The sequence below is a fragment of the Pseudorca crassidens genome, chromosome 2 (assembly GCF_039906515.1).
Source record: "Pseudorca crassidens isolate mPseCra1 chromosome 2, mPseCra1.hap1, whole genome shotgun sequence".
NCBI classification, from domain to species: domain Eukaryota; kingdom Metazoa; phylum Chordata; class Mammalia; order Artiodactyla; family Delphinidae; genus Pseudorca; species Pseudorca crassidens.
In genome coordinates this window covers 111676310-111689046 of record NC_090297.1, presented here as the reverse complement: position 1 = coordinate 111689046, position 12737 = coordinate 111676310, and the positions used below count along the sequence as shown (strand labels likewise).

General features: G+C 56.6%; 1 protein-coding gene across 3 annotated transcripts; it reads left to right on the top strand.

Annotated features, from left to right (window-relative positions):
- Nucleotides 1-786: 786 nt before the first annotated feature.
- Nucleotides 787-11878, top strand: PBXIP1 (PBX homeobox interacting protein 1). Of its 3 annotated transcripts, XM_067727981.1 has the most exons (12): nt 855-922; nt 3304-3390; nt 4429-4551; nt 5145-5271; nt 5527-5591; nt 5665-5830; nt 7461-7694; nt 7823-7846; nt 8140-8222; nt 8307-8438; nt 9047-10278; nt 10839-11878. In XM_067727981.1, exons 4-12 carry the CDS (start codon nt 5181-5183, stop codon nt 10918-10920), a joined length of 2109 nt encoding a protein of 702 aa, XP_067584082.1. In that variant the 5' UTR covers nt 855-922; nt 3304-3390; nt 4429-4551; nt 5145-5180; the 3' UTR covers nt 10921-11878. The 3 variants fall into 3 exon arrangements, with proteins under 3 accessions (XP_067584081.1, XP_067584083.1, XP_067584082.1); XM_067727980.1 differs by lacking the exon at nt 4429-4551 and having other exon boundaries at nt 787-922; XM_067727982.1 differs by lacking the exons at nt 3304-3390; nt 4429-4551 and having other exon boundaries at nt 854-922.
- Nucleotides 11879-12737: the final 859 nt, after the last annotated feature.

The window sequence follows — 12737 nt, the reverse complement described above, 5'->3', positions numbered from 1 at the left end:
GACCAGGACTCCTTGCTGTTGGGGTGCACAGGGTTGGAATGAAGCAGGCACTGCTGGTCAGGATGGTTGCGGGGTGAGGATAGGTATCCCTCAGGGTCCCTGGAGGTGGGAATGGCAGAAAGACTCGGGCCCCTGTGCTGACCCTGGTACAAGCCGCAGGGCCCAGGGAGGCCTCTGGGCTCCACCTCTCGCCCTGTGTCCCTGCTGCGAGAAACAACTTTCCTTTCTGAGCATGTTCCTGGGCCAGGCTTGGAGCCAAGCAGGAGCTTTGGCTCCAAGGCTTCAGGGAGACAACTGCCTTTAGAGCTTCTGGGGTTAGCGCCCGCACTCCCACTCCCGAGTTGTTTGGTTTAGGGGTCGAGCGTAGCTCCAGGGGCGGGGGATGGGGCTGCCTTGGTCTAGCAGATTTCGTTTTTGGATGCTTTTCAGCCCCCCATCCCCCTTTAAAAAAAACAGCGGCATCCTTAATCCGCACCGGAGCAGGGTAAGGAGAGTGGCAGGAGGGCTATTTCCAACCTATAATTTGCCACTCTCCCCTCCCCCATCCTGCAGCTGTCTCTGTCTGTCCTGGAACCAACCTGGCTCCTTGTCCTGGAGATGTCACGCCTTGCCTTTCAGTTTTGGGTCTTCCCTCCAGAAATTGTTTAGACACTGGGAAAGGAGGGAAGGTGACCCAGGATTCAGTTTTCTGGAAGTCCAGTGTCCCACCGGGAGGTAAGCCCAGGTTTAGGGGCTCTGCAGGTACCCGCTCTCCACCCCTGGCTCTCAAGTTTAGCTGTTATTGGCCAAAAGTTTCCGCCCCCTCAGGGAACTTGACTTTCCATTGGCCAGTCCTTAGTCACATGACCGTCCTTTCTCGGGGCTGTGAAGCTGGAGAGCCAGCAACAAGTTCAGCTGAAGACTGAAGCAAGAGCTGGGTCAGGTAATGCCCTAGCGGGGAAGGGGCCATAGATCTCCGTAAGAGAGGAAGGATGGAGGAGAGGAAGGGCAGAACTCTGAAGGGTTGGGCCCCACCGAGGATCTGCAGAGCTGTTTGTTACTTCTGGGCCGGCGGAAGGGGGATCATGGGCGGCCGTTTCCAAAACAGAAACTTGCTCTGGGTCCCCCAGACAATTCCTAGGTCCTTTGCGTTAGAGGTTTGGGGGAACAACTCTTAGAGGGGTTGAAATTAGCTGGATGAGACTTCCCAGCTTTGTACAGAGAGGGAGAGCTCCCCCTTTAGCTGTCTTTTAGAAACAGCACAAGTCCCTGACAGTCCTTACAGGACGTTTTTGTTGAATCCTGCCTGAATGAAAAGAGAGGGAGTAGTGAGGAGGGGGTGGAGGTGGGTTTTCTTCCAAGAGGTTGATGAGAAGAAAGAGATCTGAAAATAGCAGGGAAGGGTGGGGATTAAACAGCAGAAGGAACTTCCTAATAAGGCAGTGAGATGCTGGCTTGGGAGAACTGGGAGATCTTTTGGAATGTTGGGTGAACCCAACCAAGATAGAGATATCAACCAGGGTTTGGAACAGACTGTCTTCTGTTCGGGTCTCAGAAGTATTTGTCTTGTTGACCCAAATACCGTTGCTGGTTTCCATGGAAACAGTGTGTCTGACATCACCCTGGTTGCCATGGTGCCTGGTTCTGGAGGACCTGAGCAGGCTGTACACAGCCAGGGATAAACAGGGACTTCAGACCAAGCTGCTGCTACTTCCTTCCTGCCACCACCTGTTAAGAGTCACACGCAGCAACTGGGGGTGGGGAGATGATGACAGAATGGCGGGGTTGGGGCCTGAGACCAGAAGGCAGCACAGTGATGGTTCTGTGGATGCCTGTAGAAACCGGCCAGGGATGTGCTGTTGGACGTGGTGTGGGGAAGTCACTGCAGCCATTCTCCTGTCTCCTTGTGGGATGGGTGCATGTGTCTGGGAGGCATGGGTATTGGGGGATGCTGTGAGGGGTCCTTCATCTGTCCTGGGCTTGGATCTTGATTGGCAAGGGCCACAGGAGGTTTTTAGGGGACCATGTAGGACTCACACTAGCTCAAACAGCAGGGGGAATTGTGGTGGTTTCCCAAGGTAGAACTGCCACACTTCTACCCCAGCCTCACTTCCTTTTCCCAGGGTTTCCTTTCAGAGTCCTTTTCCACTTGCCACCTTTCTAGTCCATCAACAAGCAGTCATGTAGTCTCCTCTAAAGGATCACAATTCCAGATTCGAGGGGGTCAGCTCCTCTATCCCTCCACCTTTATGCCGGGTCCCAATTGCCAGCCTGGGGGAGTAGTCTAGGCCATGGATGGAGGGGTAGGTCCTTCTCTTCTCATCCTGCCTTGTGTCAGGCTTTGGAAACTGGAGTAACTTCCCACGCCCACCCGGCCAAGTCAGAGCAGATTAGCAGGGGTTAGGACCACAACCCTGATTTTTGTCCATGCTTTGCAAACTGTAAAGTGCTTTATACATGATAGCTGCCATAAATCCCTTTTGCCAGTCACCTTCAAGTTCCCTAAGATGAAATTCTGGAGTTTACTAAGAAGGGAAACAACTTAGAATGGAGAGTGAGAGTGACAAAGAGATTTACTAAAGGTACATTGAGGTGGATCTAAGCTATGCCAGTTGTTCTCAACCTTGGCTGCAAATGAGAATCATTTGGGAGATTAAAAAAATATCCTTCCCTGAGCCTGACCCTTGAACACAGTTGTAACAGAATCTTAGGTGATTCCATTGTGCAGCCAGTGTACAAGACCCCTGAACTAGACCACAGAAAGGACTTATGGTGGGTGATGGGTGGGTGACTTGGGGGTGAAGGAGGCCATTGAGTCTTCTTTTCTAGGCTCTGGGGAAGAAGGTGGTGATTATGGGGAAGGCTGGGGAGGTGAAGGGAGGGCTGGGTTGTTCCTCTTTTTAGCTGTTCATCGTTGGCAAGTCATGTCAGCCAATTTTCTGGCCTTCATTTCCCTTCATTTTCTGGCCTTCATTTCCCTTCATTTTCCCTGACTATAACATGAGAGAGTTGGCCTGGATTTTTCCCAAAGCCCTTCCAGCCCTATGCTTCTCTGACCTTTCAAGGTCAGTTCTGTTTCCCAGTTTACCAAGGGCTCTTTCGGTCCCTGGCAGAGGCAGGCTTCACTGTGGCTGTTGGTACGTTCTGATTTGAAAGGCAAATACTGCCCAGAAGAGCTGAGGTGTTGGGGTCAGAAGACTGGAACCAGGCTGGCTGTGGTAGTGGCTGCCCAGCCCTTAAACCTCGGAACCCGGTCGAGGCTGCTGTCTCCATCCTGCCTCCCCTGAAGGGAGCTGGGGTCCTTAAGAAAGACTTTCTCTGCAGGTGGCAGCCTCAGTAGCCTTGGGGACCTCAGCAACTATGGCCTCCTGCCCAGACTCGGACAATAGCTGGGTGCTTGCCGGCTCAGAGGTAGGAAAAGCAGGCCTGGGAGCCACATGGAATGGGGGTTCCTACAGGGCTGGGCTGCTTGCTGGGTCTGTCCCCTTCCTTGGTCTTGGTGATCATGCGCATCACCTCCTGCTGGCTGTGAGAGGAACTCTAGTGGCAGGGAGAAGGCCATCAGGCCCCAGGAGTCAGGTGTTGGGACTTGGACCATGCCTTGAAAGAAGGAAATTGCTGGGGTAAGCTGTGAGAAGCGGGGAAGATATTCTGGTGGGGAGACCAGCATGAGCAAAGGTTCTGAGGCAACAATGGGAGAGCGGTGTTGGGGGAGACCAAGGAGGTCCGTTGGCGGAGGTGGAGACATGGGTCAGACGGTGTTGAAGTGAGGTTGGGCCAGAGCCTGGGAACCTCCAGAAGAAGCCTGAAGGGCCTGGCTCAGGCATTCGGGCCTCCTCTTTGATGGGAAATCGTGGAAGGGCTCCGAGCTGGAGGGAGTCAGGACCATCACTGCCTTGGGCAGAGGGTGCAGCCGCTGTGTGGGCTGGGCGGGAACTGGGGGAGAGCGTTTTGAAGGTCCTGCAGTCCAGGTTGTAGTTGGTGGGGCGGGATCCCAGTAGACCGCTGCGCGCTGAAGCCACTGAGAAGGGGACCAGCGGGATTGGGGGGCTGAGTGTCTGGACAAGGTTTATCAAGGGCTTGGTATGTTCGTACCGCAGGGAGGGAAGAAGGTGAGGAGCTTGAGTTAAAGGCGTCGGGTTTGAGTGGCCTTGAGGAAACCAGTTGGGGGTGAGGGAGCTGCTCTCAGGATGATGCTGGAGCAGGGCCCATGGACTAGGGCTGGCCGGCAGAGGGGACGGACACCATGCTCCCAGCCAGAGCCCTGGCGCCCTGTTGAGGTGCCTTTGCTGACAGCTGGGGTACCTTGGGCCAGTCGTTTCACCTCTCTGTCCTCCCCTGTAAAAGGGGAGTTGTGATTCTTGCCTGGTAGGAGGGGCCATGAGAAAAAAGTGACTTGAAAATTGTAAAGAAACATACTAAGGTCAAGAATTATTCTTGGAAGGATAGCGGGAGCCATGGATGGGATGAGCGGGCGGTGGCCTGTCAAGGGGGCATAGGCGGAGAAAGGAGAGGCCGTGGCTGGACGGCCGGGCTGAGAGCACCTTGGGAGACAGTCTGGCTGTGGCTGGGGTGAGTCACGTTTCTGTCAGCTCCTGGGAGAGGAGTGTGTGGGGAGGGGGGAAAGGCCAGAAAAGCTTGGAAGATGTAACTAGAGTGGGTGGCCCGTTCTGAGGGCAACTGTGGGGAAGCCTGCGGCGGTCGGGACCGTGATCCTTAGGCATCCAGGGGACTTTGTTCTCTTGCCATCCTCCCACCTTCCAACCAATAACTGAGTTGGTCACTTGTGGGGAGGGAGACCCAGGCTCTAGCCGGCTTCTCTGGGGAGGTGGGGGGCACCAGGTTTGTACAGTGGTCCACCGCCTTGGTCCAATGGTGCTTCTTCATTTAACAGAAACTTGGCCTCTGAAAGTTCTCAGAGCAGCAAGTGAGGTTAGGGAATGGCCGAACACTGTGTAGAGCTGAGATGCTGCAGTGCCAGCTGACCCCCGCCCCATCCCCACTTTGGAGCAGCCCACTACAGAGTGTATTATATTTTTGTGAGATGTGGGTTGAGGTCCCTGAGCAGTGCGGCTAGTCCCAGGCACCCCAGTAGAGCACCCCTTGGTTTCGTCCTGCTGTCCTTCCTCTGGAGCAGCCTTTCTGCTTGTGCCCCTCCCCCCCAGAACCTGCCTGTGGAGACCCTGGGCCCTGAATCCAGGATGGACCTAGAATCCGAGAGAGCTCCCCAGGCCCCTTGGAGCCCCTCCAAGGCAGCTGCTGAGGAATTAGCTGGGACCTTGGATGGAGAAGGTAACAGGGCCCTACTGAGGGTGGGGTGCAGCCACCTCTCCTCCATGTTCTGGTGTTTCCCAGTTTCCTCAGGGAGAGGGAGGCTGGTTGGTCTTATTTCTGGCATTAATCTCAATTTAAAACCTTCCCTCATTCTACCCTGGCTTTCTCCTTCCCCTTCCAACTTGGTTGGGGCCTGTGGGAGCCAGAGGGCCGTGTAGCACATTCCATTGGGGGGGTAGTGGTGTTTCTCCTTAGCCTTTTCTCCTGCCACAGAGACCCTGTTCCAGAGTGAGAGCTCCCACTCCAGACCCATTCTGCCAGAGGAGACTGAGGCCAAGGTGAGGACCTTCACTGGGGGAAGGGTAGGAAATGGGGAGGGCCGGGAGCTGCTCACAGCTGTGTCTGCATCAGGGTGTCCTGGAAGGTGATGATCGTGGAATGGAGTCCCCTGGCTCAGGAGACACAGAGGTCCAGGGAGACTTGGAGGAGACCCCCGAGGCAGTAGGCCTGGGACTGGACACACAGGACCTGGAGGATCAGAGTCCCCCCAACAGCCTGCTCTCATCCCCCCAAACAGGTGAGAGTTCTTGTCTCCCCCTGTCACTATCCTTCTAGAAGGTGTGGGAGTGGGAGTAGATATCGCTACTGAACACAGCTCTGGGCCAGGCCCTAGGACTTAGCAGCTTGGTGCCCTCCTTAAATTGTATCAGTGAAACCTCACCACCACCCCTGGGGACACTGAGGCTCAGGTTAAGTCACACAGCAGGTAAGTGGCAGGGCCTGGGTCTGGTCGACTATTTTGTCTCTGCCGTGGGGCCTCCTCTTTTCTTGCCTCTAGATGCAACTCTCATTCCCTGAGTCCCTTCCGTGTGTCAGCTCTGGGGAAAGAGGTTGGCTTCATGGCCTATGTAAGAGGTGGACTAGACCGAGCCAAGATGCAAGTCAGACCTATGAGGGGCGCAAAAAAGGAAGGGGAGGGTGGTCAGTCACGGGACAGGTTGAGGGGAAGGGAGAGGCAGGGACAGCTGGGGAAAGGGCCACACTGGAGGTGTCATTTGAGTGGAGGCTTGAGCAAAGAGTAGGATTTTAGTCGGTAGGGTAGGAGGAAGAGAACATTCCAGGCCAAGGCTGCAGCATCAACAAAGGGATGGGACCCCCTGTCCTGTGCTGAGGAGGCTGTTTCCAGCGCTGGTGGCAGAGGAGTGTATGAGTCCATCTCTGTTGAGGGGTGACAGGGTCGAGGGGGAGGCCGGGGGCTGGGGCCGTTTAGGGGGCAACTGACAAAGCCGAGGAAGACCTGAACTAAGGCAGATACAAGGCGAGTGACGTTGAGATGTTTAGGTGTCAAATTGTCGAACTGTCTGCGTGGGGGGTGAAGAGGGAGGGCTGAGGTTGGCTAGGTGGGAGCAGTGGCGTCTTGCCCTGCAGTGGGGGAACACCAAAAAGAACCAGTTTGGAGGGCAATGTGTTGAGTGTTTGGTCCCCAGGGACACCCAGGTGGGAGTAGCCAGGAGACAGTCAGACAGACGTCCACGCCTGGAGCTCCAGGGAGGCCAGGATGGGAGTTACTGATGAGGGACTCATCTGCTCTGCGGGGAAGCCAGCGGGGTGGGTGAGATAGCAGGTGACTGTGTGTACGGTGAGAAGAGCAGAAATAGTGCCAGGGGGACCTCTGCCTCTAGGACCGGGAAGAGCCAGGGACTGAGCAGAGGCACTGGGAGGGAGTGGCCAGGGTTCGGGCAGAACCCAGAGCCGGGAAGGTGCTCCACGTGAGGCACGTGTGGGAGGAAGGAGTGCACTTTTAGGGTGAAAGCTGCTCTTGTAGTTTGCAGATTGAAAGGACTGGTCTCCCCCCAGACGTAGAGAACAAACGTATGGACACCAAGGGGGCAAAGTGGGGGAGTGGTGTGGTGGTGTGATGAGTAGGGAGGTTGGGATTGACATATATACACTAATATGTGTAAAATAGATAATTCATAAGAACCTACTGTATAAAAAATAAATAAAATTCAAAAAAAAGAAAGGACTGGTCTCCCGCCTCCAGACTGGGCGTGGTCACTAATGCCCTGGCAGACGTGGGCAGGGTCTCCACGTGCCCCCTCTGTGGTCAGGGCTGGGGGCCTCTCGTGTTCGCTTCTGTTTCCCGTCTCTCTGTATGTCCCATCGCTTCCGTTGCTTTACTGCCCTGTCCCCATCCCTTCCTCCAGCTTGGATCAGGGAGGAGGCCCACTGCTCCAGCAGTGAGGACGACACCGACATGGATGTGGAGGGTCTGCGGAGACGGCGGGGCCGGGAGCCCAGCACTCCTCAGCCTGCGGCCCCCCTGGGTGTGGAGGACCAGGCCGGGGGTGAGGGTGCGGGCAGGGAGCTGGGCATCTCCCTCAACATGTGTCTCCTCGGGGCCCTGGTTCTGCTGGGCCTGGGGATCCTCCTCTTCTCCGGTGAGTGGTCCCTCTCCTGATGAGGCCTTAAGCCTCCACTCTGGCCTCTTCTGCCCTCCTGCCGCACTTTCACTCCATTCCACCCCCTCCTCTGAGGGCCTGACCAGACTCCTCTGTCTCCATTTCAGGTGGTCTCTCAGAGGCTGAAAGTGGTGAGTGAGGACGGGCCCTGACTGGTTCGTGTCTGTCCCCTTCCAGCCCTGAGGGAGGCTGATGGGGGCAGTTCTCTGGGTCAGGAGTAGGGATGCTGGCGGCTGTACATTTTTTGCTCAGTTATAGGTCTTGTCAGCTATTCAGGGTGACCCTTGACCCTTTACCTCGCTGGACTCTCAGCCATAGGGCGGGTCCAGGGCAGGAGGGTGACTGTGTGTGTTGGGGGGTGGTGGGGGGGAGGAGAGGGCCCTGTGTGCCTTGGGGCCAGTTTCAGGATTTCACTTTCCCACAGGGCCCATGGAGGAAGCAGACCTGCAGGTCTTCCCAGATACCGGCTTGGATACTGAGATGCTGGAGGCTGAGGGGGATGGGCAGGCATGTGTGACACTCTCCATTGGTGTGAGGGGCCTGATGGGGGAGATTCAGGGCTGCGGGGGTGACTGGCTCCTTTGCCCTTAGGATGGGCTAAAGCAGCAGCTGCCGACCTCAGCGCCCCCTGACAGTGTTCCCAGCCTGCAGAACATGGCGCTTCTGCTGGACAAGCTGGCCAAGGAGAACCAGGATATCAGGCTGCTGCAGGCCCAGCTGCAGGTGGGCACAAGCAGGAGTGGGTGGGCTACACACCCTCCCTAGGCCAGGTGTCTGTCTGTCCTAGTGTCCTCCCCCAAAAGAAGTTTCCTGTATTCACCCGCACACCTTGATCCCCTCCCTTTCCCACTATAGTGAAGTCATCTTCTCAGTTCTCTGTTCATGTCCTGCATGCTAAGGGTTAGGCCAGGACTGGCATACCTGCTTCACGTGGCATGCCACCTGTGCTTGATTGGCATGGTCTACCTGGAGCATTGTGTGGAGGAAGATTTGAAGAACATGCCAAGGCTCAATGGGAAAGAAGTGCTGGGATCAATTAGTAATGTCTGCTCTGGGTATGGGAGGTGGAAATTGGGCAACGACAGCCACATCTTGGCTATCTTTCAGTGAATCGGAGAAGTGTATGCTTAAAAAGGACATAGAAGCTGAGGCCTGTGATGGGATTTGGGGATCCCAGGGTCTGGTGAAGGGTGAAGATGGGGCAGGGGATGAGAACCAAGTCCTCTGAGTTTCCCAGGCCATAAAGTCTATGATGGAATGGAATCAGGGTAGAAGGCACTGGGATCGTCCTTGACTCCTCCTTGTCCTCTCCATCCCTACTCCCATTCCAGGCCCAGAAGGAAGAGCTTCAGAGCCTGATGCATCAGCCCAAAGGGCTGGAAGAGGAGAATGCCCGGCTCCGAGGGGCCCTACAGCAGGGCGAGGCCTCCCAGCGGGCCCTGGAGTTAGAGCTGCAACAGCTGCGTGCCCAGCTCCAGGGCCTGGAGGCTGACTGTGTCCGGGGCACAGATGGGGTGTGTCGCTATGGGGGCAGAGGCCTGCGGGCTGGCAGGGTCACCAAGGAGCAAGGCCCAAGGGGGCAGGTGCCAAGCCCTGGCTTCTTGGAGCAGAAGAAACAGCTAGAGGCTGAGGCCCAGTCATTAAGGCAAGAGTTGGAGAGGCAGCGGCGGCTGCTGGGGTCTGTGCAGCGGGACCTGGAGCAGAGCTTGAGGGATGTGGGCCGAGGGGACCCAGCCCATGCTGGTCTGGCCGAGGTTGGTCACAGGCTGGCCCAGAAGCTGCAGGGCATGGAGAACTGGGGCCAGCGCCCCGGGGTCCCTGCCAATGCCTCAGAGGCCTGGCATCAGGAGCCTCACTTCCAGAGTTCCAGGGAGTGGAGCGGAAAGGAAAAGTGGTGGGATGGGCAGAGGGACCGGAAGACTGACCACTGGAAACATAAGAAGGAGGAATCTGGCCGGGAAAAGAAGAAGAGCTGGGGGGGTGAGGAGGACAGGGAGCTGGCGGGGAGGTGGAAGGAGGGCAAGCCATGGGTGGAGGAGTGGGCTAGCAAGAAGGACAGCAAGCAACAGGGTTCTAAGGAGCCCCCCAGGAAAAGTGGCAGCCCCCACTCCTCCAGAGAAAGGCAGAAACACCCTCAGTGGAAGGAGGGGGCTAAAGACAGGCATGACCCCCTGCCACTCTGGGCAGAGCTGTTGAGGCACAAGTACCAGGCACCCCAGGGCTGCTCGGGTGTGCACGAGTGTGCCCGTCAGGAGGGCCTGGCCTTCTTTGGCATGGAGCTGGCCCCTGTGCGGCAACAGGAGCTGGCCTCTCTGCTGAGGACGTACCTGGCGCGGCTGCCCTGGGCCAGGCAACTGACCGAGGAGCTACCCCTTTCTCCTGCTTACTTTGGTGAGGACGGTATCTTCCGCCACGACCGCCTCCGCTTCCGGGACTTTGTAGATGCCTTGGAGGACAGCCTGGAGGAGGTGGCAGTGAGACAGACAGGTGATGATGATGAGGTGGATGACTTTGAGGACTTCATCTTCAGCCACTTCTTTGGAGACAAAGCACTGAAGAAGAGGTGGGCAAGCTGTGGGGGAGTTGGGTCGGTGGGAGCAGGAGGCAGGAGGTGATGGTAAGGGGTGTGAAGGAGCCAGGGCCCTGAGCTGGGGTGGGTGGTGGCGGGGTGTTCTTCAGTTTGAGGTTTTATCTCTGCTTTTAGGTCTCCCCTCCCCCCTAGCCAGTACTTTTCCTGTCTTCCCTTGGGGTCAGGAAGCTGCCTGTGCTCACCCCAGAGTGGTCCTGGGGAGTCCCCTTTTGTGCTGGGGGGATTTTTCCTCCCAAGTTACCCTGTACTGCCCATACCTGCAAGAGAGATTGCTTCCCATCTTCCCGCCTGCCCAGCTGGGGCCTTCATCCTGGGAGACCAGGTCTGGCCACACTCCCTCCCCGCCCCCCCCCCCCCCCCCCCCCCCCCCCCGCCGTATGATTGATGGTGACTGCCTGTGTCGCCTGTCTTAAGAGGAGCAGGGTCCCCTCTCCTCAGGGAGCGCCTTCTCATCATGTGGATGTGGCGTTGTTGTCTAAAGGCCTCTTACTGCTCCCCCCCCCCGCCCCGCCCCGCCCCATGCCTCTCCACAGGTCTGGGAAGAAGGACAAACACTGGCGGAAACCCAGAGTTGTGGGGCCCAGGGAGGAACACAGCCACCAGCGCCAGGGCTGAGGCCCCGTGCTGTCTGTCCCCTGGGAACCGTTAAACTGCCACCTCCCTTGGCTCGTTTGGTGTCCTTGGATATCCTTCACCGAGGAGAGCGGAAATCACCCAGCCCCGAACTGAAACCACTTTTGCTAGAAAAAGGTCTTAGCTGGACCTGCCTTGCTATCTATGCAAATGTATGCAAATGCTCAGGACCCTGGGCCGTGACCCTTGCAGCCTGATTGTGTCACGCCAGTGTGAAGGGGGGAGGGGAGAGAAGCCTGTTTTTTTGGGGGTGGGGTGGAGGTAGAGGGGATGGGGGCAATTCTAATTCTGAAGCCAGAGAGCTTTCCTCCGTGTGTGTGTGTGTGTGTGTGTGTGTGTGTGTGTGTGTGTGTGTGTGTGTGTTGGGGAGGGGAAGAGTGGGCTCCTTGGCTGCACGCACTGACCCGGGCCCCCTGGGATTTGACTAGCCTGGCTGGGGGCCCAGCATGAGGGTTTCCCCTGGCGTTTTGTTAGATTTGGAAGGAGCTGTCCCCAGGGGGGTACAACCCCCTTTTAAGCCTTGCTGCTCACCTCCACACGTGAACTGTAGACTCAGATCCCAATAAAATGCTGTTGGAGCTGTGACATTGGGTGGAGACTCTGTCACTTGGGGCTGTTTCTAAGCACAAGGGACATCCACACCCACCGCCTTGTAGGCACTGGTGCTCACCTTCTCCCGTATACTCCTCCCAGTCACCTCACCCTCGCAGCAAACCTCAGGCCCTCTGGGCCGGAGCTCCCCATTTTGCTCACAGCTGCCTTGGCTGCACCCCTGGGAGATGTAGAAATATGCGAATGGGTTTTGGAGTCTGAGCCTTGGGCTCAAATCCAGTTTGAGTGATTTTGGGCAAGTTAATCCCTGGGAGCCTTGGGTTTCTAATCCTCAAAAAAGGAGACTGAGGGGCTGGAGAAGAGATTAAATAAAGCAGTGTAAACCAAATACCTGTCTTGTATTTGGCACTCAAAAGTGATTTCACTCCCTTCAGGGTGTGGAGGAGGGAGGAGAAGGGGACCCCCGACCCACCCCCGCACCTCCCCCAGGATTGGGGAGGTGAGGGAACCACTAGGTGGTGCCTCAGTTCCACATTTGCTCCAGACATCACCTCCCTCACTACTTTAGTACCCCAAATCTTGGACGCCCCCCACCCCACTGATTTGGGCCGTCTCTCTGGCTAGCTCTCCCAGGAAGACCCAGATTCCTCTGGGCTTCTCTTTAGGAAGTCCTTCCTGACTGGGATTCTTGATTGGCCTGGAAAGAACCTTGGGAGTGTAGGGGACAGAATGATGGTGTGATGTCAGGCCAGGTCAGAGGAGTGTGTTAGTAAAGCTGAGGGGGCCTGCCCAGAAGGGGGCTGTAATTGAAAGCAACTGCTTCTGTAACACTACGATGGATGGGCCACTCACTGTTAAAGGGCTTTAAGTGTATTAGCTCATTTAATTCAGCTGTGGGGTGGGGCGGGGCCGGCTGGGCATGGAACGAGGTCCACTCATTCAGCAAACATTTGCAGTCTATTGTGTACCAGAGGCAGTGAGGCACTGAGAATACAGAGGCGTGTTAAGGAGTTTATAGTCCAGTGGAGCCTGCTTTCTGCAGCATGAGGGACTGCAGTTAGACCTAAGGAAGAACTTCCTCCAAGGCAGAGGGTCAGTGAAAGGGGGCTTTAGGAAAGGAGGCTTCTATTTCTGGAGTGAGGGTCAGGAGGAGCAAGTACAGGTTGGCCCGGGACCAGGGTCTGGATTTGGCCTAACATTGTCCACATGAGGAGGCCTATTTTACTCGGTTCACATTGCTCACCTTC

Coding starts and splice junctions, on each gene's coding strand:
- PBXIP1 (XM_067727980.1), top strand. CDS start 3,340: ATGGCCTCCTGCCCAGACTCGGACAATAGCTGGGTGCTTGCCGGCTCA. Junction 3,391..5,144: donor GGGTGCTTGCCGGCTCAGAG/GTAGGAAAAGCA, acceptor CCTCCCCCCCAG/AACCTGCCTGTGGAGACCCT. Junction 10,279..10,838: donor GACAAAGCACTGAAGAAGAG/GTGGGCAAGCTG, acceptor GCCTCTCCACAG/GTCTGGGAAGAAGGACAAAC.